Source organism: Rattus norvegicus, chromosome 13 (genome assembly GCF_036323735.1).
Source record: "Rattus norvegicus strain BN/NHsdMcwi chromosome 13, GRCr8, whole genome shotgun sequence".
NCBI classification, from domain to species: Eukaryota; Metazoa; Chordata; class Mammalia; order Rodentia; family Muridae; genus Rattus; species Rattus norvegicus.
Genome location: NC_086031.1, coordinates 90424534 through 90448566, shown reverse-complemented (window position 1 = coordinate 90448566; position 24033 = coordinate 90424534). Strand labels below are relative to the sequence as shown.

Below are 24033 nucleotides of genomic sequence, written 5' to 3'. Positions count from 1 at the left end.
AATATGCCGGATTTTGTTTGCCTGTTGGTTGGTAGACGTTTGGTGTTCCTACCTTCTAGCTCTGTGCATATGGCCCCTGTGAACATTCATACCCAGGATTCTATCTAAAGACCTTTTTTCAGGTCCTTGGGGTTTACAACTAGGAATAGAATTGCTGGCTGATGATCATTTGCTTTCCAAGTGGGTTGTACCCATCTAAAATCCCACCCTTCGTGTGGCTGTGTTCCTGTAAACACTTATTATTTCTGTCTCATGTTAACCATCCTGGTGGGCATGGTATAAACATCACTGTGTGCTGATTGCATATTTCAGTTGTACTCAGTGTCCAGTGGGAGATCTCCTAGGGAGGTTCTACATTCTATATTCTATACATTCTCCATAACATTCTATTCCATAACATTCTATACATTCTCCCTTAACAAATGGGTGATTTGTGAACCTTTTCTCCAATTCTGTGGGTTTTTTTAAAGCCTGTGTTTGGTTATATTTCAGTGTGTATGTTCCAGAAAGATAGTGTGAGCTTTCTAAAAACTAGGAGACCATTACGAACTATCAGAAACCTACTAAATTCTCTACAAAGTGCATACTGAATGAGTGTGCAAAATAAAATATGCCTACATCTAGCACTTACTGATCCAAGAGAAAACCCAAATTAAGCCAGACACGGGGTGCCTCGATAGTTCATGATGGGGAAAAGTCAGCTTAAACATAAACTGGGCTCTGCAGTCCCACCTTCTACTTCAACTGTGGAATAAAGAAACACTCCGAACCAGGCTTCTAGAATATGGAGGGGAACATAGAAGCCGCCTCTGCACAGTGGGGACTAGTGAGCATCCTAGCCAAACAGTACATCATTCTTTGTGTTGTTATAGATTAAGGAACATTTAGACTGTTGATAACAGTAGAGCCAAGCCTCTGGGTGCAAAGACATTGGTGTAAACAATTATGCCCTCCCTTAATGAACAGATGAGAGCCTGCCAAACCCCAAGCATCGTGAGGCAAGGGGAACTCAGGGAAGACTAAGGCATATAAATACTAATAAAGATGTCCACGTGTGTTGGGGGAGGGGAGATAGCATGAAGGAACGTTCCAACTAGGAATGAAGGGAGGTTGGGATGAGACAAACCTGTGACATTTATCACTTCATGAAATACATTCATGTTCATTTCATGGCTACTTACTGGGTCTATAATGTGATGATGTGTGCATGGTACAATGTACAGGAGCTGTACAAAAAAATAGTACAGCCCAAGAGCTGGCAGATAGTCAAGCATACCAACAAATGAAGCTGAGCCACGTAGAGGGTGCTAGAACGAAGCTCTACAATGCACAGTGCTCACCTTGACCACTAACACATGCCAATGGCCTAGACCTGAGTCCGGAGCGTGACAGGCACTTGGGAATATCTGCTGATTGAGCAACAGCATGCCTATGACCCAACCAGGGAGCAGGCTTTCCTCCTCTTCAGTCCTCAGAGCATACCAGTGTAAGCCAGTGAGACTTTTATTAACCCCATTAAGAAGTAAACTAGCTAGGCCTGGTGATGCCTGTAGTCCCCGTACTTAAAAGGTTGAAGGATTGCTACAAATTCAAGGTCAGCTCGGGCTACAGGGGGATTTCCAGGACAGCTGTGGTTACACAGTGAGACTCTGTCTCATGGAAGGAAGGAAGGAAGGAAGGAAGGAAGGAAGGAAGGAAGGAAGGGAGGGAGGAAAGGAGGGAGGGAGACAAAGGTGTGGTGGTGGTTAAGGTGAGAAGGGAGACGAAAGGTAGAAAGTGTATGCTGACATTCATTCTTGGGCTGAGTGTGAAGTCTGGCCTAAGTCATCAATGCTCTCACTCTCTCCCTAACATCAGGGCACAGTGGCCTTCAAACATCCCTGACCAAAATGTTCTTCTCTACAAAGGCAACGCCCAGTTTGTGATCCCAAGATGAAATTCAGGAAGCTCTTAAGTGAAACGAACCCCTGGGTGTTTTGACACATTTCAGAGCCCAGGGACCTCTCCAGAGATACGTTCCTCAGCTGCTCCATGGCACCCAGAGGCATGCCTAAGACAGACCAAACAAGGCCGAGGAAATCAAATCATGCCCATGTATGATTTTAATGATATAGGAGAATGAATAAGTACCCCTAAAATCAAGCTAGAAACCGTCTGGCTGATGAGAGGCAAGAACAGGCAATTATATCTCTGAAAGTGATAAATAAAACAGGAAGCAAAATTCCGGAGGTGGATTGTGGGAAGGGTTGTGCAAGAGTACAAGTCACTCAACACCACTGGACCTGACTGAAATGGTGAAGACGGGACTGGGGATATAGCTCAGTGGGAAAGTGCTTGCCTAGCCTAAGGAAAGCCCTGGTTCCCACCAGCCCGGGAATGGAGAGACAGGAAGAATAAAGGAGGGAGGAGGAAATGGTAAGAAAGAAAAAGAAGCATATGGCCTGAGAAGCACATAGTCAAGAGAGGTAGCCTCTGACTGAAGATCTAAAAGAGAAGACATGGGAGACGTACACTTGAGCTGGAATTTAGAGAGCAGATCCAATGGGACAAACGGGGAAGCATGTCATCACGAGGGCCCAGCTAAGCAAATGTCCAGAAGCAGAGGCACAGCCATGGGCTGGGGACATAAATGGGGTAGAATAACAGCCAAGGGTACTCATCCCTGGGATAGAGAGGAGTTCATCCTGAAAGCCATGTGTACCCTTTGGTTAAACGCAAGGCAATGGGTTATATAACCATGCTTTTGATTACCTTATTGGGTTCTTTTACCTACCATCTTTCTCTACCCTTATCCCTTCCAACCCCCCAACAGTAGGTGGGAGAGAAGGAAGGTTAGAGCATAAATGGGGTGTCTATCTCATTAAACTACTTCCTGTTGATTAGGGGCATCAAGTTCCTTGGGCAAGTCTGATCATCATCAGGGTGTCCAATTTCTTCTCCCAGTCTCTTTGCTTGTGACTACTTGACAAATGCAGCTACAGAGGGAGCTGCCTCCTTCAAAGCTCTGACATTTTTATACCCTCTCAACAGTACCCAGAATTCCAATGTAAATGATCTTCAGCTGGCAGAATCATATCCCTGCCAGAGCACGAGACAAATCACAGTCAGCTGCTGTGGACAAACAGAAGCAGCCCCATATCCCACACCTGGGATTAAAACAGAAAATATATTCACATAAATAACTGAGATTTTAAAGAAGCCAAAATATCACTATGGGTTAGGAAGAGCATTTGCCATCATAAAGTCTCGACACCAAGGACTGAATGGTCCTGAGTAAGAGGATCTAACAGACTAGAAGCCCGAAGGTACAGAAATTCTGTGTTCCAGTGCGCTCTCGCTCTCCCCCCGCCTCTCTCTCTCTCTCTCTCTCTCTCTCTCTCTCTCTCTCTCTCTCTCTCTCTCTGTGTGTGTGTGTGTGTGTGTGTGTGTGTGTGTGTGTGTGTGTGTGCTTAACACAGGCAACTTCTTGTCAGATAAAGGCAGGACTTATAGGAAATACTCTTTTCAATCCTCCCCACTGGGAAAATAAAGAACGCTCTGAAGTATATCTTCCTCTTGCTGTACCAACTCCATCTAAAGACAGCCTATTTTTATGAGAGTTCAGGTGTATGAAAAGTAGCTCCAGCATAATTTTTTCTCTTTCCTCATTTTGCTGATGTCTGGCAGAATATCTGTTTCCTCAGCCTTTCTTGATGGATTTGGGCATCACGGTAACTTCCGTTTTCCTTGGAGGGTTGTTGATGGCATTCTATACAATCAGCACTCCTCTTTCTGACGCTATGAAAGATCCAGGGGAAAAATAAGATTTTTTGAATTTGTGTCCGGAATATTTTTATGGCCAATATCACTTCCTAGATGAAATGAATTTCTAAAATAAATTTCTTACTATATGTGTACATGTCTATAAACAATGTTTTAGAAAAATTATCAGCTATATACAACAGGGAGGGATCCTAGAATCATGTAAGATTAAAATAGGTTACTCTCAAAGTAGCAAGACCTGCACTGGAAGTAAAAATTCCCTCTTGAGAAAGACTTCAAGAACTTGAAACACATCCTGCCTCAGTTTTGACAAAACACAAAATATCTTTGTTGTTATCTGATCAAGAAGCAAAAAAGGTTTAAATACCATGTAATTAACGATATTCCAAGACCTACCAACACAAACAAAAAGGCACTTTAAATGTTTTTAACGTGTAAATGCCTATAATTCAGCTCTAACATCTTGGGTTTTATATCTTCACAGAACTCTCCCAAACTCTTTTGCCCTAAAAACAGAAGCTTTGACATTGATGCCATCTACAGCGTGATTGATGATGCCAAACAGTATGTGTACATTGCTGTCACGGACTACCTGCCTATTTCCAGCACGAGCACCAAAAGGTCAGGGACATTCTGACCCGTACAGTGCAGTCCTCAGGCCTCTGGGCCCTGAGATGCTGCCATGCTGTATCAGGAAGGTACCCTTCCAGTGGGCTTCGTGTGTATCCGCAATTTTCCCATCATGCCTTTCTTCCCCCGATGGATCCAATTTAAATGTTCAGGGTCTTACTCCACAGGAGTACATAACTAGTTTATCCTGCAATCATAGGAACAGTATCAGAAAGATTAGGTTATTAATAGAAAATTGTATCCCCCTGTGCCCTCAATGTGAAGGTGAAGGAGTTTTAAAACACATGCTTTTGGACAGCTCACCCTTCCTAATGAGAAGGCTATCGAATGAAAAGGCTATCTTTACAGTGAATGGCTTCTCAATTCCTGTTTGATCACACAGTAACTTGGAAATGATTCAGGGACAGAGGATACTACACAGCTTCAGGGAGAGTAATCACACATAATGCTCAACCACACCCAGGCAGTCCCTCTTTGCGGACTGGAAGGGCAGATCTTTGGGTGCTCGTCAGTGTATTCGACGATTACGTTTAACCAGGAAACGCTTTCCAAAACGCGTTTCTGACTGCCAATGAAGGCCTTCGTCATCCAGAAAATTATAATTTTAAAATAGCCATTTAGTTAGCTTAAATGATTAAGTGCACCAAATATTACTTGAATGCTTTTTCATCTCGCCAATGCCACATATGTGCAATATGTAGCATCTTTATGCAAATGGTTGTAAGACTGCAAAAAGCCTGCCAGAAACGCGCCACTCGCTCTATGACAGTGGGAAAGCTTTTTGAGCTGTAAGAGGCGTGACAGAGCTACTTTAAAACATTATCTGCCTTTTGAATGTTCATGGATTTTCCCACACACTTTTGGCTTTAGGCTAAATTTTAGATGTCCGATTCCCTCTGGAAACATAACGTGGTGCTTGGTTGTCCTGTAGCCAAGGAGGGTGGGGCTACGTTTATGGGGTTCCAGGATGATGATGGCCAAGACTAAAACTTTGTTCCCTGGCCTCCCAAAGTCCCTGGCAAAATAAGTCTTCCATAGGGTGGGAGGTTATGGTGGGTTGTGGTGCACACTTGGAACCCCAGACTTTGGGACGCTGAGACAGGAGGTTCATGAGTTTAAGATCATCCAGGGCTAAATAGTTTAAAACCTGGCTAGGCTACAAACCTTGTCTCAAAGAAACTAAAATCTTACAATTAGGGGGAAATGCAAAGAATGTTAAAGAGCCAGAGAAACTGAAACGTTGAAGAACCAAACTGAAATCTCATATCTTAATTATTTATCATTCTAGCTGTTATTTAGTTGTGTGTGGCGGTGACATCACGAAACTCACTGTTTTGTGTGCTAACCTTAAAAAATTAATTAAAAAAAAAGAACAATTTATTCACCTCAAATATAGAGAGTCAACAAACCGTAGAAAGTTTCCACCAAGCTCAGCTCAGCAAATAAATAAGATTATTTGGGGCTACCTACATGGACGTGGATGGAAACAAAATAAAATATCAAACCTATACTCACAGCTTTTTAAACAAAAGGGAAATGTGGAGGTCAGACATTCAGATTATAATTACATTCTTCTCAGTCCTATGAACGAATGTTATTGAGAAATAAACTGGCCTTGTGTTTACATAACCCTAAAAGAAAGGGAGATTCAAAGCGAATTCGGTGTGTTTGTAAAACTAATTAATACCTTCGACTAAAAATTTAGTCTCTTCACTGCCAAATACCGAAATGAAAGGTGGTAAGTCATGAACTCTTGAGTGAGAAATTATCTAAACATGCATTGTCTGTTGGAAAGAGTGTTGGAATTTCTGCCTTCCGGGGTAGCAGAGAGTCTGATGATAAAACAGTAAACCCTGCAAAGAAACAAAAAGAGAGAGAGAGAAGCCCAGACAGAGAGCCCTTGCCTAACATTTGAGAGGCTCCAAGTTCATCCCCAGTACCACAAACCAATAGTGACGGCCAAAATAAGGAATGAAAGCAAGGCGCAATGGCAGATGCTCATGGAGGAGCCATGGTGAAACCTGTTGCCTTGGACTCTAAACTAAAAAGTTATTTTTTAAAATTACATTTTAAAAAAAAAGCAAAAAGCAAAAAAATCCAGAAAAGCCAATCTCAGTTGTTCCCACAAGAGCAGACAAGCACTCTTTCTTTCTGTGATTCATTGCCTAGCTCTCAGCTTAGAGCTGTCCCTGATTAGTCTCTGCAGTCATGTGACACACATCTTTCAGAAGGAGATAAGTAAATGTGTGAAGGACAAGGAAAAACGTGACCTGATTCACCTTTAAGCTTTAGTACCCCTCTCCTCCTGCAGTTTAACCAGAGTCTAAAAATATCACATGGAAAGTTCCAGAAAAAAAAAAAAGCAGTTTGTGGAGGAGGATGGATAGGATCAAAATATATTGTATGAAATTCTCAAAGAAGTAATAAAACACTACTTGGAAAAAAGAATTTATGAGTTTTAAATCGATGTTATTATAGTATATTATATTGCTAAAATTGTGCGCTAAAATTGTGCTACTTCATTAGTTGTTAGTGCCAATTCCTTATTTGCTAAGTCTGCACATTGAAGAACAGAGGTTTTCCAAGGCTCCCCTTGAGGGGTAGATCCTCCGAATGTGGGGAAACTACCATGCTAACTGCTTTCATTCGTGGATGAATTAAACGGTGTCTGTTGACAAGTATGCATCTATGATTAAAGCATGAACATATGTGGTCCCAGAAATGCCATCTGACGAGAGCAGAGGGGTACAGAGAAGATTATTAGAACACAGATATGGGTATACATAGAGAACAGGACCGTGAAAGGCACCCACGATGCCATGTCAAATTTAGAGGTGAAAGGGACAATATGAGCAAGCATCAGGAAGGAGGAAAAGGCCTGCCAGGTTCAGTGCTGAATCGCAGAGTCTACTGTAAGGTCCTGGGAAACCACACTGGAGAAGAAGCAGGGATGGGAAGCAGGGGATGGGCATGGAGGAGGCTGCTTGCTAGAGAGTCTCCTGATTCTGGGGAGACTATGGTGTTCCAATGGAAGGAGTAACAGGACCACACTTGCTCTTAGACAGTCACATTGGTGGTCACAGAGATTAGAGCTGAGGCACAGGAACCCATGTAGAATACAAGGCTGAGATGACCGTTCCCAGCAGTCCCTGGAAATTGACAGAGAGAATTCTAGCACCACCCAGGATTTGGGTCATACAAAGCTCAAGAGGAAGGTAGAGGAGCATGTGTCCTATAGGTGGGCTTAACTGGAATTAGGTTGTCCTGGCAAGAGAGACAAAGAGGAGCTGAAGGAGCCAGAGATCATAAGTCTCTCACCCACCAGGACTAAAGAACAGGATGCTGGTGATAAGAGAGGAAGCTTCCAGGGTGTGAGGGTCAGATACAAGCAGTAGCCCCCTGGAGGGACTGTGGTTACAACACTGACAGACTACAGTGCCTAATAAGATGGCCTGAGTCCAAACAGCCACTATGCCTAGAACTGGAGCAGTATTTGGAGTACTTGAATGAGGAAACAGAATCCCTACAAAGAAATGAGAGAAGACAGCATGATTTGAGGCTCAGTTAAGACAGAACAATATCCTGATTTGTCTTACCATGACTCTTCTGAAGTGACTTGATGGAAAATAGGGCGAGCAGAAGGCTACACACACCTTAAGTGAAGGGACCAAGTGGTAATAGAAACATGGCAAGAGTCAAGAAGCCATGCCTTCTGGAAGAGTCCGCGTGGGAAGAGGCTTAGGTGATAGAGGAAACTGATGGAGGATTTCAGCATCCAGCCCAGAGGAGGAAGACAGGGGAGCTATGGAAGGCTGGGTTGGGAAGATGGCGCTAAGGAGGATCTGGAGCATGGGACAGCTCAGATAACCAAACAGAAGACCACTGGAGACTGGGGGGATATCAAAGAATGGATATCAAAGAATACACGTGACATGGGAATGGCATGACTTCCAGGAGGAGTACACGAGTCTCCTAGCTGGAATTCTGCTCAAAAGCAAATGCTTATACCATAGTGAGGCCTGAATAGTGTTTGAAGGTATAGTGAAGACCACCCAGAGTGGTGAGTCCATCTGAATACTAGATCCATATAGCTTCATCCTGGGAACCTGAGACTTTCTATGAGGCAGCAGAAAGTCCCAGAAAAGTTTCGTCTCTTGGTGCCTAACTCCACAGCCTTGTGTTATCAATCTGTCCTGCACAATGGTTGACATGTTACAGAATAAAGTGATGCACCAAAATGTGCAACAAAACATTCCGTTGTCTTGTAAAATTTCCTTCACAAATTGTTTCCTTCGTTTGTTTCTCTGCAGGACTTACTGGCCAGATTTAGATGGGAAAATAAGAGAAGCATTAGTTTTACGAAGCGTTAAAGTCCGGCTGCTCATAAGCTTTTGGAAGGAGACTGATCCCCTCACGTTTAACTTCATTTCGTCTCTTAAGGCTATTTGCACTGAAATAGCCAACTGCAGTTTGAAAGTTGTAAGTGTTATATTGACTGGATTATTATAAATAAAGGGGGCTTATTCCATTCACCTGTCTATAAAAGCTGTGTGTGTGCACACGCATGCGCGCGCACACACACACACACACACACACACACGCACATGCTTATGCATATATACAAACAGGAAGGGGGTGCACTGACAAAGAGCTGAATACATCCATCAATACAAACTGACCCTAGCCACTATCACGCTGGTCCAGACTCCTGGGCTTGCTCCAGTCTCTTGTGTCACATGTTAATCCACCTAGAGGAAAGCAAGGTGGGGAACTGCTGGTTCCTTGTTTCTGTGACTTTTGTCATTCTTGTGACAGAAGGCCTGACAAGAAGCAATTTAAAAGAGGAATGGCTGATCCGAGTCCACAATTCCATGGTGGCTAGGACTCATGCCTGGGCATGAACTGACCGTTTGATTTATTACCTCCTGCCCTGTCATGAAGTACAGATCTGGAACTGTTTCTAAGGATAGGGTGTAACACATAAATCGCACTCCTGGCCATAAACCGACTTCCTCAGATAGGCCCTCCTCCTAAAGGTTCCCATCCTCCCAAGAAAATACCACCCACTAAAGACTTAAGTGTTCAGACACATGAACCCATGGGAGACATTTCACATTCAAACCACAGGGCACATGAAATGTGTGAACTCAGCGCTCAGGTTCGCCTTTGAGTTTTCTGGCCTCCTCCCCTCAGGACCTTTGTGTGTGCTTTCCTCTCCTACAGTGCTCTCTTTCACCTTCATCTGACTGGTGAGTATTAATCATTTAGGCCTCAATTTTCAAATCGAGTCCTCTATACACGCAAGGGCTCCATGTTAAGGCCCCACTTTCTGGCAGGCCTGTGCTTCCTCAGACATTTGTCCACATGTGATGACAGGGTCTCTGAAGAATTCGTTTTGAATCAGCTTCCAGCAAGTCCCTGACCGATCGTATCCCAGAGACAGAGGGGAGAAGTGGGAGACTTGGTGGGTGGGCCTAGAGGTGTATGCGTCCTTTCAGCTTTTGTTCTGTGACAGACATGGTTCACAGGGAGATATCAAAGGGTAAGGAAGACTTAAGAGTATGTCTAGAACAGTAGCTGTGCCCGACCTGGTCAAAAGAATAGGCCTGAGAATTATCCTGGTAAGACAGTCTCGGCACCAACTATCTGTTTCCTTTCTTCCCACAGAGAGCCCTAGAATTTCCATTCCTGCTTCTGTAAAACTCTGTACTTAACTGTTTAGTTTGTAAAACTGAAGCGGACACCCCCATGTCCATGAGTTGACAAATCATTGTAAGTGTTGGAAGTATGAAAAACGGTCTGTGGTTACTACCAATCATCTGTCTTGTAGGTCAGATTTTAAGGTATATCTGACATGGCCACAGTATGGATGCTAACTGGGATGCAAAGTCAGATACTGGGGGCGGAAGCAGAGGTTAATAACAGGGAACCAGTCAAGGTCTAAAGACCGGCCCAGCAGTGTTTGATACTTCTTCCTAGAGAAGAGAATGCTGGGGTTGATTCAGCTCAAGGACAGCATCATTCAGATCATTGAAGTGGCATTCAGGACTCCAGGGATGTCAGATGATGCAGAAATCAGATGTCTAATCACTGTTCCTAATGCCTGGCACGAGGCTAGAAGTGTTCAAACTATATGCTAAACTGGTAGATTCATAAATGAAAGACAGTGAAAGAAAGGGGCTAGGAAAGGAAGTGATAGGAAAGGTCCTATCATCAGCGAGGAGAGAAAAGAGAGCCTAGAGCAATGCCCAAGTCTTCTCCCCACTGAGTCTCACTGTGGCTGTGTGCAGAAGCATGGATGAAAACTTGTTTAGAGGAACCTGGGCCCCATTATGAGTAGCTATGCCCCTAAAGGAAATGCCTCTCCATTCCCCCATCAGTCACAGACTGCATATAAATCACCAGGGAAGGGTGGAACCACACAATAGCATCCCCCTAGACCCCTACCCTCACCTCACTTCCAAAACAGTGTCGACAGACCCAGTTTTATGGAAATTTTATGCATGCTATCACAACTTTTTTTTTAAATTTTAAGGATGTGTAAGGATGTAACAATCATGTCATTGCCCCAAAAGTAAGGCTTTTCCACCTCTCGTCTCCGCTTCTTTCCCCAGCTCTTAGACTCTTTCTCATGTTCACTGTGCCTTGGAGGATAGGTGTCCCATCTGCTAGGCACTTAATAGTCATTTCTTCACTTTGACCCAATTATGAGTCTCTGTATTAACTGCTGACTACTGCATAAAAAATGCTTCACAGACCAAAGCTAATAGCAACACTAATCTGTGTGGGCAAACATAGCTATTTAGAAGGCAATATGATAGGCGCATCATGCTTGTTATGCAAAACAAAGGCAATAGCTTTCCTAATAGGGCATATGGCCTCCCAGAACATGAGCCTTTGCTTGGGTTTACAGTACCAGATGTGGATGGATTCCCTCCTGTGGGTCAATCATTGCCCAGAGTTTCCCTAATTGTCTTCTATGATCTGGTATTCCCACTGTGTATCATGCACCCTAGAGGTCAGTGAGGGAAATCACAGGGTCTGCTGTCAAGTTTATGACGTTTCCAGGAGCTGTGCATACAGCCTGGCACATTCATTCCCATGGTTACTCTTGACCTCCCTTCATCCAAAGTCAGGGGTCCTCCCCGACTCTGTCGCTTCCTGATCCACCGCATGCTTGAATCTAACCCCTTGCATCTGAAATCCTACAAGGAAAGAAAAATTCATGCAAAATCCAATCAGCTTCACCATTTGGACACAGATGGTCATGAATCTTGAATAAGCCACACATTAAGAGCTCACTGTTGGCCATTTTATAAAACAGAGGCCATGTATTTTTAAATGTCAAGACAAGCCGGGGTGGGAAGACAACTTATGGCCCCATCATCTAGGACACAGATGGCTACCGAGTACTTACAAGAAAAGTAGGGTACAGCAGCTTTGGAGACAGTATCTCTTCGGGAGGCATGGAGCCCTGACAAGGCAGATAGATGACCTAGGACCGGGCTGGATGATCTGTCCCTGGAAAGTAGATGATTACATCACCTACCTAGAGGTGGCTTGGTGTCATTGAGGAAAACAGAAAGAGAGACTGCTGCTTGGAAGACTGTCACAGTTCAAGGCTACAGAGATGGCTTAGAAAATAAAAGCATGTGTTGCTCTTGTGAAGAACGAGAGTTCAGTTCCCAGGACCAATATGAGGTGATTCAGGTGACTTACAAAACCATGTATACCTCCAGCTCTGTGGAATTAGACACCTCTGGCCTCTGTGGGCACTTGTACTTCTATGTACACACCTACACTTCAACATACATACATACATACATACATACATACATACATACATACATGCATGCATATATACATACACACAGATAATTTTTTAAAAATGTAATCCAAAAATATATTTATCATGGCTGACTTGAATTAGTTTATTTAATAAACCACCCAATTCTTTTTGGTCTTTTTGCTTTTCTTCCAACTCATTAGGAACTCTAATAATGTCAGAGACTCTCATCTGCTTTCTGCTACCTCACCAGTCTCCCAGGTAAAGCTCAGAATAGAGTTTGGGGGAACATCTGGAACCTTAGTGATCACCAGATCACCCTCCCCACAGAGGGAATCATAAGGCTAGATCAACTCTCATTATCTCTCTGAACCAAATGGGACAAGGAGAGTCTGAAATTATACAAAATCATCCATGAAGACTCATCTACCACAGATGCCCTCTGCCTCTTCCTTCCACATACAGAGGCTAGGGCTGAAAGACATTCTAGAATCCAAGTTCTCCACTGCAGCAAAGACCGGAAATCCTGGTCTCCAATGTGTGTCTCCTGTAAGCTCAGCCCTCCCAGTCCTATGGGCTCATTCACAGTGGACACTTAATCCAACATTGACCAAATTTCCAAAGGCTTTCCTCTCTATAGCTCATTTCCCACATTCCTCAACTTCCTCCATTTTGAGTCTTGGGTGAATTAGAATCATCATCATCATCATCATCATCATCATCATCATCATCATCAGAGTCACACTGACATTAGAATTACATATTTTGAATTTGTGATTTTTTTTTTGTACTCGCCTATTCAAAAAAGTCCTGTGGGTTTAGGTGTTCCAATAGAAACTATTTGTTCTTGTGGCGAAAATCTTTTTTGACCTTTGCAGATTCTCAGATGAATCAGCTAGTCATTGACATAATGTATGTACTGGGTAAGAATATTCATTCAGTTCGTTGTCATGCATGACACAGAGCGCCTGGAGGCTGCTGTCAGTGCCAGTGCGCCCTGCTGAATAAGACCGTGAGAATTAAACAGCCTTCCATCCCTCACCCTGCTCAGAAAATGAATTTTGTGTTCATTTGTTAGCATTGCTGAGTTAATTATAGAGCTAGTTGAACATGCTAATTTTCTTTGTTGTTGCCTATATGGATGGAGAGTAAAAATAGCTTCCTCTATACAAAGTAACAAGAGTGTCATTTTAATAACCCAATGTGAGGTCTATTGTTGATATTTGGATAATGGACTCCTTTGTGCTTGTGAACAAGACCCAAAACACTCTCAATTGACCTGCTTTGCTTTCTTACTTTTCTTTTGTCTTACAGAAATTTTTTGATCTGGAAAGAGAGAACGCTTGTGCAACAAAAGAACAAAAGAACCAGACCTTTCCCAAATTAAACCGCAACAAGTACATGGTGACAGATGGTGCAGCTTACATTGGTAGGTGTGGGGACTGAAAAGCCCCTCAGGGGTCACAGCAGGACGGTAGGGGGAGGTGACTCCTTTGAACATCGATGAGGTTGTACAGGTAAGAAGCAGGAGGCTGGAGCCAAGAGCTCTTCAGCCCCATAGACCCTCTCTCTACTCCGTGGAAGGACATGATGGAAGACAGTTGTCCATCTACATTCTGCAGACATTCTCTGGTCCGTTTGGCTCATTTTATAAGTGAGAAGGCAAAGGGCTCATCAGAGGTGAGTTCTAGCATGGGACAAACACAGCACTCATTTGCCTGTCTACAGTGTCATGGGATACCTTGTCTCGGGGTTCTGGGCAGCAAAGACCATCTTCTCCTGACACCTCTGCCATTGTCTAAACATCTAATGTGAAACAATTCCCTGGTGCTCCCTGAATTTCAGTTCGCTGATTTGTAAGATAGAGCCGGTGTTAGTTTTGACTTCACCGGGTGACGTTTACATGAGAGATAATATACACACAGCACCTGGCATGCAGACGATGCCCAATTGACGCTAGCTCTGACTACTGAGGCAATAAAGTTCCAAGGGCATACATCGCTGCATTGGCGGGATTATTCCAGGTCTTCACAGCGTGTGGGAGGTAATTCCTTCACTGGAATTATCACAGATAGAGCTGACATTGTCTATAAAAAGAAGACATTCAAACCTGAGGAATCGGGGTGATTATTACATCACAGAGGTGAAGCAGCAACCTCAGCAGAAAGTGTTTGTGGGATGCAGGAATGAATATGGGATCCATATCAATTATTTCTCAAGTTCCATGGGTGCGCGCACACACAGATACACACAATTAAAGGTGAAGAAAATTTTTTTTTAGAGAAGGTTTTTGCCAGGCAGGTGGTACACACTTTTGAACTCAGCACCTAGGAGGTAGAGGCAGGTGGATCTCTGTGCGTTCTAAGCAAGTGTGTAGTCTTCATAGTGAATTCCAGAACTGCCAGGACAATATAGAAAAACCCTGTCTCAAAAAAAAGAAATTTAAATGTGTAAGTTTCTTGACTGTCCTGGACGTGCTTTGTAGACTGGGCTGGCCTCCCTTGAATTCAGAGATACACTTGTCTTTACTTCCCAAGTTCTAGCATTAGAATCATCAACCCCACTCCTGGACTTCTGGTTTAGTTTGGTTTGTATCTTTGAAGCAGGGTTTCTTTATGGTGTCTTCTCTATCCTGGAACTTTCTCTGTAAACCAGGTTAGCCTCGAACTCACAGAGATACGCCTGTTTTTACTTCCAAAGGCATGTACCGTCACACCAGGGCTAACTTTTTTTCTGTTTGTTTGTTTTGTTTTGTTTTTAAGCAAGTGAGAAGGAGCAGGGAGATGGCTCAGCAGTTTAGAGCACTTGATGGTCTTGCAGAGAAGACCTAGGATAAATTCCTAGAATCCATGAAGGGGACACAATATCCATTAAGTCCAGTTCTTGTGTATCCATAGCCCTTTTCTGACCTTTGAGGACACCAGGCACATAAGTGGCACACATATATACAAGGAGGCAAACATTCAAAAATATTAATAAAGGATAAACAACCGTAAAAATTTGAAAAGCAAGTGAAGAAAAACCACCAAAATTGCTTACTAAAAAAATAGAAGCCTCTAGCTGAATTATCTAAAACTTGGGGATGGATTCAAGTGTACTCAATGGCTTAAGACCCAAAATCAAGATATTCTATTACAGAATTTATTAAAAGTAAGGTGTCCTGTGTACACTTAGTGACTCTTTAACCAAAGAGGAATACAGAACTCAACCAAGACGAGATGTGGGTTGGCAGTAGTTTGTAAACTAATGTTTATTGGTCTTGAAATGGCTCACCTGATATCCAGACTTTTCTTGGACAAATTAAATAAGTGTTTTAGAATCAGAAACAGCTATATTTGAATTACAGCACGGACACAAACTGGGAGACAGTAGCAATCCCTGTAATCTCTCAGAAGTCTCAGTCTCCCTATCTGTGAAAGGAGGATAATAGCATCCACCCTTCTTTGACGGTGATATGGTGATTAAATGGGATAATATATGGCTCCAAACATTGACTTTGAGATTTTAGTAAACATGGGATGCTTACTCTCTTCTTCCTGAGCTAAGACATTATTAAGTAACTTCATTTTATAGACAATCGTTTTAGCAAAACACTGCTTCCCTAGAGAGAAGAGCCCCAATTCAAAAACATTTGAAGCATGTCAAAAGGGAAATTAACCAAAGTCTTAAATAATTTTTAGTATGCTTTGAGATGTCCTAAGTCATTTCTTAGATACTCATTGGTAATGTGGAACCAAACACACACACACACACACACACACACACACACACACACACACACACACACCCAGGGCATAGGAGAACAGCTCCATTAAGTTTGTATGAGCCTTCCAGAATACTCTTCAGACAGCATGATCTTTCTCATTTTAAATTCTCCAGAATGTATCTGAGTTAAGCTCGGAAATTTTGCTAGGAAGGTACCTGAGCCATTAAACAGCAAAGAAGGGGTGGGGAGGTTAACTGAAGGTGCTGGAAAAATGCCCAAGGCTGCCTACCAAGAAGGTGAGCTCTCTGGCGCTCTAAGATACACACATGCACATGCACAAGATGGGGGGGGGGGGCACTACATTCTGAACACTGCAACCTTAGTGTGCATTTTGGGGAACTAAAATAGTCTAAAAGGATAAAAAGTAAAAAAAAAAATTATAACCCAGCTTCAGAAAAAAATTATGAGAGCATATGTCACCTTGAAGGTCCGCCAAAATTTTTGTGTCAGCATGAAGCTTCCCCGAGCTGTCGTGAAAGAAGCGAACTAAGGCACTTAAAATCCGCAAACATCCTGCTCTTGGCTCATTCTCTGTATGGCAGGGAAAAGGCTAGATTTACAGGTTAAGGTCCCAGACTCCTCACCCCCCTCTGTCCTCTTTTCTCAGAGATGCCCCTTTGTGCCCCTTTAGTATTTACCTTGTGTGTTTCCTCCAGAAAATTTGATCTGCCAGTGCATATAGCAGAAATCTCACTATGGCAGCAATGCCCCAGAGCCCGAGCTGAGGTCACTGTTCAGGGTGAAGTGGGCAGTAGATGCCCTTAGGGTCAAAGGTGAAGTGCAGGATCTGGAGTTAAGTTTGGCTTTGAACAGCAGCTCCAATAGTTGTCTGTGAAGCCATGACACGTGGGACAGCTGTAGGGATGTCTGTGAACGTCTCCTTTCTTGTGGCAAATCCCTCCCATCATACAAAATATTATACATAAACACAAGTACTATGCTTTGCCCAAAGTAGACAGTAACTCATAGTTGCTCTCCCCTCAGACTCCCTTGCAGCTTGACTACATCCGCTAATGTTCCAGACTTTTAACCTGTTCTCTGCCCACAAAGTATCAACCTCCTTCTTGGAATCTGGATCTCTCTTGAGGGCATCTCTCATTACTCAACGCACAGCCTCTCCTTGACACATTAAGCCAGGGATAGAAATCCTCCTCCCTGGTGCTTGTGGCACTGGGTGTGAAATCCTAGTGTGCTCATTTTTACCATCTGTGTTCCAGTGACTCTTTCTTTCCAGAACTTCTTGAAGGCAGGAACTTTTATTTTAGTTTTATATCTAGCTTCTTAATATCAGGCCTGGTAGACATTGGGTATTCAGTAAACAACACAGGACAAGGAAAATCCAATAAATAACTAGCACTGCCCCTACTAAGGACAGATGTTGGTTTTGACGCCAAAGAAAAATGCATGGGAGGCGAGTCATTTCCTGTACCTTTGTTTTAGCTGGTGTTCTATGGCTGTGAACAGACACCATGACCAAGGCAAATCTTACAAAGGAAAGTATTTAAATTGGGAGCTTGCTCACAGTGTCACAGGTTTACTCTATTATCACCATGAAGGACAATACTCAGGCAGGTATGGTGCTGGACAAGTAGCTGAGAACTTTACAACCTGACCCTATGGCAGCAGACACGCAGAGAGAGAAAGACACTGAAACCTCAAAGCCCACCCCTAGTGTCTTCATTGGTGTTTCCACTGCTGTGAAGAGACACTATGACCAAGGCAACTCTTATAAAGGAAAACAGTTTTATTGGGGCTGGCTTACAGGTGCAGAGGTTCCGTCCATTATCAAGGCAGGGAGCATGGTGCTGGAGGAGCTGAGAGTTCTACATCTTGTCCTGAAGCAAACAGAAGACTGGCTTCCAGGCAGCTAGGAGGAGAGTCTCAAAGCCCAGTGCCACAGTGACACACTTCGTCCAACAAGGCCACACCTACTCCAACAAGGCCACACCTTCTAATAAGTGCCACTCCCTGGATCAGGCATATTCAAACCACTACATCTAGTGACACCTCACCTTCAACAAGGCCAAAGCCCCTAAACCTTCCCTGACAGCTATCCAACTAGGGACTAAGAATGCAAATATGAGCCAATAAAGGCCATTTTTATTCAAACCACCTGAACCTTAGAAATGGATTCAGCACTAATGACATCACCATTTTCAGCCTCTTCTGCAATGATCCTGATTCCTAGTATGAGAGTATGTGGTTAAAGAAAATCACTCCCAAGTAAGGTCATTAAGGTAGGCATTAATCTAATGTGGCCAACATCCTTTAAAAACAAAACAAGGGCTGGAGAGGTGGCTCAATGATTAAGAGCACTGACTGCTCTTCCAGAGGTCCTGAGTTCAAATCCCAGCAACCACATGGTGGATCACGACCATCTGTATTGGGATCTGACGCCCTCTTCTGGTGTGTCTGAAGAGAGCAACAGTGTACTCATATACATCAAATAAATAAATAAACAAATCTTTAAAAGAAAAACAAAAACAAAATAAAACACAGAGGAACTATGTACACATGGTGCTTCATGCCTGTAATCCCAGCCCTCAGGAGGCTGAGGGAGAAGGATTGCTGTGAATGTGAGTCCAGACTGAACTATGTAGTAACATCCAGCTTCAAAAATAAATAAGGAAGAAGGCTAGATAAGGTGGGGCACAGAGGAAAGATGATATGGAGCGACAGGGAGGAAGGAGCCACCCAGAAGGAGAGGGAGTTGGAACGCATCCTTTCCATCCTAGTTGGCTTCCCTGTTCCTGTGATAAACACCCTGAGCAAATGCACTTTGGGAAGGAAAGGGTTTGCCTCAGCCTGCAGATTGTGGTCTGTCATAAAGAGAAGCCAATTCAGGCACTCAAGTCAGGAGCTCGAAGCAGCAACCGCAGGCACAACACTGCCTTCTGCCCTGATCCTGCCAGCTACCTTTCTTGTCCAGCTCAGGTCCCCTTATGGAGGACGGTGACGCCCACGGTGGGCTGGGCCCTCCGACATCAATTTGCGGTCAAGGGAATGTCCCATAGACATGGCCAGAGGCTAATCTGATGGTGGTAGTTCTTCCTAGAGGTGTTAAGTTGGCAACAAAAGTTAGCCAACACACTTCCTATAGTTCTCAGAAGTAACCTACCTTGACTTTTGTCTCCAAAGTCAGGAGAATACATTTCTTCTATTCAACCAGCTAGTTTTGGGCAATTTGTGAAAACAGTTCTGAAAAACAAAAACAAAAACAAACCGGCCATCTATCCTAGCCAAGATGCTAGTCCCGCCCTGGGGGATGCCTTGCAGTCTCTGTAGGAATGCTGTAGTCATATCTTTGGCTTCCGCTTTGTCTCCATGCTGAAGCATCTCTGCATAATAATGTTTATACATATGGATTCGATGTTGTCTCTTTGAGAAGGTAGTAATTGTTCACAGGATTTTTAAGTGTATTCCTATATATTTTAAATGTTTCCATATTTAGTGTGTCTTGTGAACATCAATAAGAAATAACATTTACAGGAAAGGAACAGCAGATTTCTTGTTTTGAGTTTCGACTTGAGCAAAGCTGAAGAAAATGCCAAAATAATATGCAAATATTAATCCACCATATGTGGAGTTTCTTGCTATTTTTTTCCCCCTTGGGAGCTGTCAACACGATTCTCGGTATTCCTGGTGTTTATTTTATTATTTATTTAAGTGTTTATTTTTTATTTATTTTTTAATCTGTTCTGCATTTCATTACATTGGGAATTTTCTCAGCGGACCGTACCTTCTCATCATAATTTCTTTATTTGCAGGAAATTTTGACTGGGTGGGGAATGACTTTACCCAGAATGCTGGCACGGGCCTTGTCATCAACCAGGCAGATGTGAGAGACAACAGGAGCATCATTAAGCAACTTAAAGACGTGTTTGAGAGGGACTGGTATTCACCTTATGCCAAATCTATACAGCCAACCAAACAGCCGAACTGTTCAAACCTGTCCAAACTCAAGACTCCCTCCAACCAACCTGCTATTTACAACACCACAGGGAGGGAGCCCCTGAGTGTATAGCTCACTAAGAGACAAGCAAGGCTTCAGACCAAATGCAGGAAGGACTAGAGGAAAGACAACGATTTGTTACATCTTTTTTTTAAAAGGGGAAATTAAAAAGCACACTTATTAAAAATGTTCTCTGAATGACATGTAATATCTAGCTACCAACATCTTAGCACTGTATATTAAATTTAAGACTTTTGTATCTATGAGCTCTGACAGAGAATGTTGTTCTGGCGTAGGAGTTAGTTTCTAACGACTGCAAACACATTTTACCACTTGGTTCTTGTCTCCTGATTCTTACGGTTTTAGAACCTTTTCTGCTGACCCACCTGCACTGATTTTAAGAAGCATAGCATGAGGTGAGCTCTTTCCTTTAATAGTGCTGACCTCTGGGATTAGAGGAAAGGAGGAGAAGACATAGACAGAACCAAGCACCTGCCTTGATACATCATCTCTGAGACCTATCCAGGCAGCTGAGCACAGGCGTCCTCATTTCACACCCGCCTTCAAGACTCCTGAAAAACACTCCTTTTTGTCCCCTTGTTCCTTGTCTTCTGATGCCAGGCTGTTTTGGGTATCAGTGCTAGTTAGTTCAAAGAGTGTGAATGTCTGGGGGAACGATATATGAATTCCCCAGAATATATACAAAATGGAAATCAGTCTTTCACTTTCTCCTTTCAATTACGTTTCTCCCATCCCAAATTGGTTACTTTTAAAACACACACACACACACACACACACACACACACAACATATAACACACACACAAACACACACACACAACATATAACACACACAACATACAACACACACACAAACACACACACAACATATAACACACACAACATTCAACACACACACGCACACACAAACACACACACACAAACACACACACACAACATATAACACACACACAAACACACACACAACATATAACACACACAACATACAACACACACACAAACACACACACAACATATAACACACACAACATTCAACACACACACGCACACACAAACACACACAAACACACACAACATATAACACACACAACATACAACACACACAAACACAAACACACAACATATAACACACACACAACATACAACACACACAACATATAACACACACAACATACAACACACACAAACACAAACACACAACATATAACACACACACACACACACACACACACACACACACACACATATCCTTTCCTCAAGCTCGGAAAAATGAAGTGTCCCTGCTAGTACCCGGCAAGCCATTAAGTCTGCATTTGGAGAGCAGTCTCACATTTGTGTTTGGTTAATAATATTATAATGGAAAGGTCCATGCGTCGGTGGATTTTAATTTATTTAGAATTATTATGCTGTTAAGAGTATGCCAGCAAATGTTTATAATAGAGCTATTTAATATACCTTCTGCTATTTAATATACCAAATGCTTTTCAGACAAATGCAATTTAAATACTGTGCTTAACATATTTTACTAAGAAACAGAAAATATTGGATTCTTGTTCTATAATGTCATTGTGTGTTGTTGTTTTATATCTATATAATATATAATCCTGTATTAACGGAGACTGTTGCTACATGAGAGGTGTGACCTCTTCAGGGCCCAGAGCAAATGGCCAAGAAGCCTACACCCAGTATGGCTCCTGACTCCATGCTCTGAACAGAGCCCTTCCCTCTTTGGCCTCGGGTTTCTATTGTTAATGTAGACAATAAATACTCACCTACCTCGCGAGGATGCTGTCATGGTAGGCGATATTTCTAAGTTGTTTTTGAAATCAAAAGAACCTATATAAATGCTAAGCATTACGTTGCATAATCTTTTTCTTGAAATAATCTCTGTGGTAGAACCAATACCAGGCCCTCCCCGCAGGGATCCAGAGGGAAAAATAAAGCCCCTTCTATTTGCAAACACGGGTGGTGTGAACGGGGCCCCTGCGGGCGGAGAAGGTTGGTCTGAGTGATGATCCGAGTGGTAGATATTTGAATGGAGCATTCAGTCTGGTCACCGTGACATAAATAATAACACATAACTAGATGCTGTGCTGCAAACGGACCATTAGCACCAGTGTGTACATGTGTTTTTAGAACAAGGATGAGCATGCTCACTATTTAATCTCTCGAGACTTGGGTTTAACAATGCCAAAGAGATCCTTACTCATAGGTTTACTGACTCAGAATGGCTGTGCCCAGTCCTATTGATCGTACCTGTTCCTTTCCTGCCAGAGTCCCCTGTCACCTCACTGGGTGTTTAAAACCAATCACAGGAGCTGGGACAGTATCCAGGCATGGCAAGCATGCCTTTAATATCAGCTCTCAGTGGGACAGAGGCAGGAAGGTCTTTGTGGGTTAGAGGTTACATAGAGTTCTAGGACAGCCAAGGTTACATAGAGAGAGGCCCTGTCTCAAAAAAACAAACAAACAAAAATAATAGAGGAGAGAATAGAGGAAAGAGAGAGACAGAGACAGAGACAGAAAGAGAGACAGAGAGACAGAGAGAGAAAGACAGACAGAGACAGAGACAGAGACAGAGCATCTCACGAGAAAGCTGTGATTTCAGGGTACCAAGTTTTTTGGGCTGATCTCTGTGATATTGTTCATTAATAATGGCCAGCCCACAAGACTTAGTATTTTCCACATACTCCATCCTTGAATTGGGTGTCATCCTGGCAGTTGTCCAAAAGTAGTTTTGAGGATAAGTTTCGAAGGAAGGAAGGAAGGAAGGAAGGAAGGAAGGAAGGAAGGAAGGAAGGAAGGAAGGAAGGCAGGCAGTGGTTCGAGGTGGAGATAAACCTGCCTGTTTACTCTTGAACAGACAAAGGGAACCTGGGTTGGTCCAAAGGGGAGTCCAAGGTACACTTCAAAGGATTCCTTGTCAATAGTCTCATGAGACAAACATAGGTGTGGGGGCCTGGGCCCTTTCCCTGTTGCTGTCTTGGGTATTGTGCAACAAGGAAAGAGAACATTGTCACTTTCAAAATGACCAGCATGTATGTCACTTATTCCCAAATCCACGAGCATGGCAGCCCTAGGCATGTGTCACAGGTATCACATGTGCCACACACCAGCATCAGTGGAACCCTGCCTGAACCGGTAACCCATATCTGTGCCATCACAGCTAAGCACCTCACCCACCATGCAACACTCTCCTTCAGCAGCACCCAGGGAAATGAGCCCTGTGCCGAGTGCCCATCTGTCCCCTGAGAGAATGTGTGATTCTGGAGACTCTCCTCTTTTGGCAGAATGCTGTCCTACAAAGGGGACCTTTAGCCTTTAGACTTTAGGTCTCTGCTAGATAAATAACTAGCTTCCATTCTTCCACTTCAAGTAGCCTAGGATCTACTTCTCAAAAACACTCTGAGACCACTTATAATTTGGGGATATATATCCTGATGAAAAATATGAAGGCAATTACGAGCCTACATTTTTTTTTCCATGAACATTCTGGGGGCTGTTCTACAAGGGGATAGAGACCAAACACAGTTTGAGATACATTTTGGGTGTCTCCACTACTAACAGTAACTTAGTGCCTTATTTATTCTCAAACATTGGCTTTCAAAATCCAGCAGTGACCCACCATACGGGCCACATCTGCTCACTTTGGAGTCCAGTATGGCCTCAGACAGACCAACTGGTTGGAAGCAAGCATGTGGAACCCACAGTTTCTATGCATCCCAGTTTTCTCAAGACACATAAAACGTATCCTCCTCTCCAGTCATTGGCACACTTTCCTATGCCTGTCCTATTGGCTTCCCCTACACTGTCACTGGCTACTCATACATGAGGTCACAGAACCAGCAAGCCACAGAAAAGGAAGGGGAATGTAGAATTGTAGCTACACTCTGCAAATGCTATACTTTGTGAGCCTAAAAATGACAGAACTGAGACACACTGGAAATGCCCCCAGCCCAACCCCCACTCCCATGCTGTCTTTAAGGAGCGTGTAAGAAATGCTACCAAGGTCCTGTGGAACATAACGTGAAAATTAATGTCTTTGAGTCTCACAAGCTCAGCAAGAGAAATGAAAGCTGTGTGGAAGCTTCTGCTTTTGTGTTGCTCCAGGCACTGT

The 24033-nt window shown here is 43.2% G+C and overlaps 1 protein-coding gene across 4 annotated transcripts in view; it reads left to right on the top strand.

Annotated features, from left to right (window-relative positions):
* The window catches only part of Pld5 (phospholipase D family, member 5), a 338384-nt gene extending 316506 nt beyond the window's left edge, over positions 1–21878 (top strand). For 3 of the 4 annotated variants that reach the window (XM_039090526.2, XM_039090528.2, XM_039090527.2), the window contains 4 exons: positions 4247–4383; positions 8703–8871; positions 13493–13607; positions 19712–21878. In XM_039090526.2, coding sequence (XP_038946454.1) covers positions 4247–4383; positions 8703–8871; positions 13493–13607; positions 19712–19968 — 678 coding nt within the window. In that variant the 3' untranslated portion in view covers positions 19969–21878. The remainder of the gene's footprint in view (positions 1–4246; positions 4384–8702; positions 8872–13492; positions 13608–19711) is intronic. The other variant, NM_001191674.1, reaches the window with a different exon arrangement.
* Positions 21879–24033: the final 2155 nt, after the last annotated feature.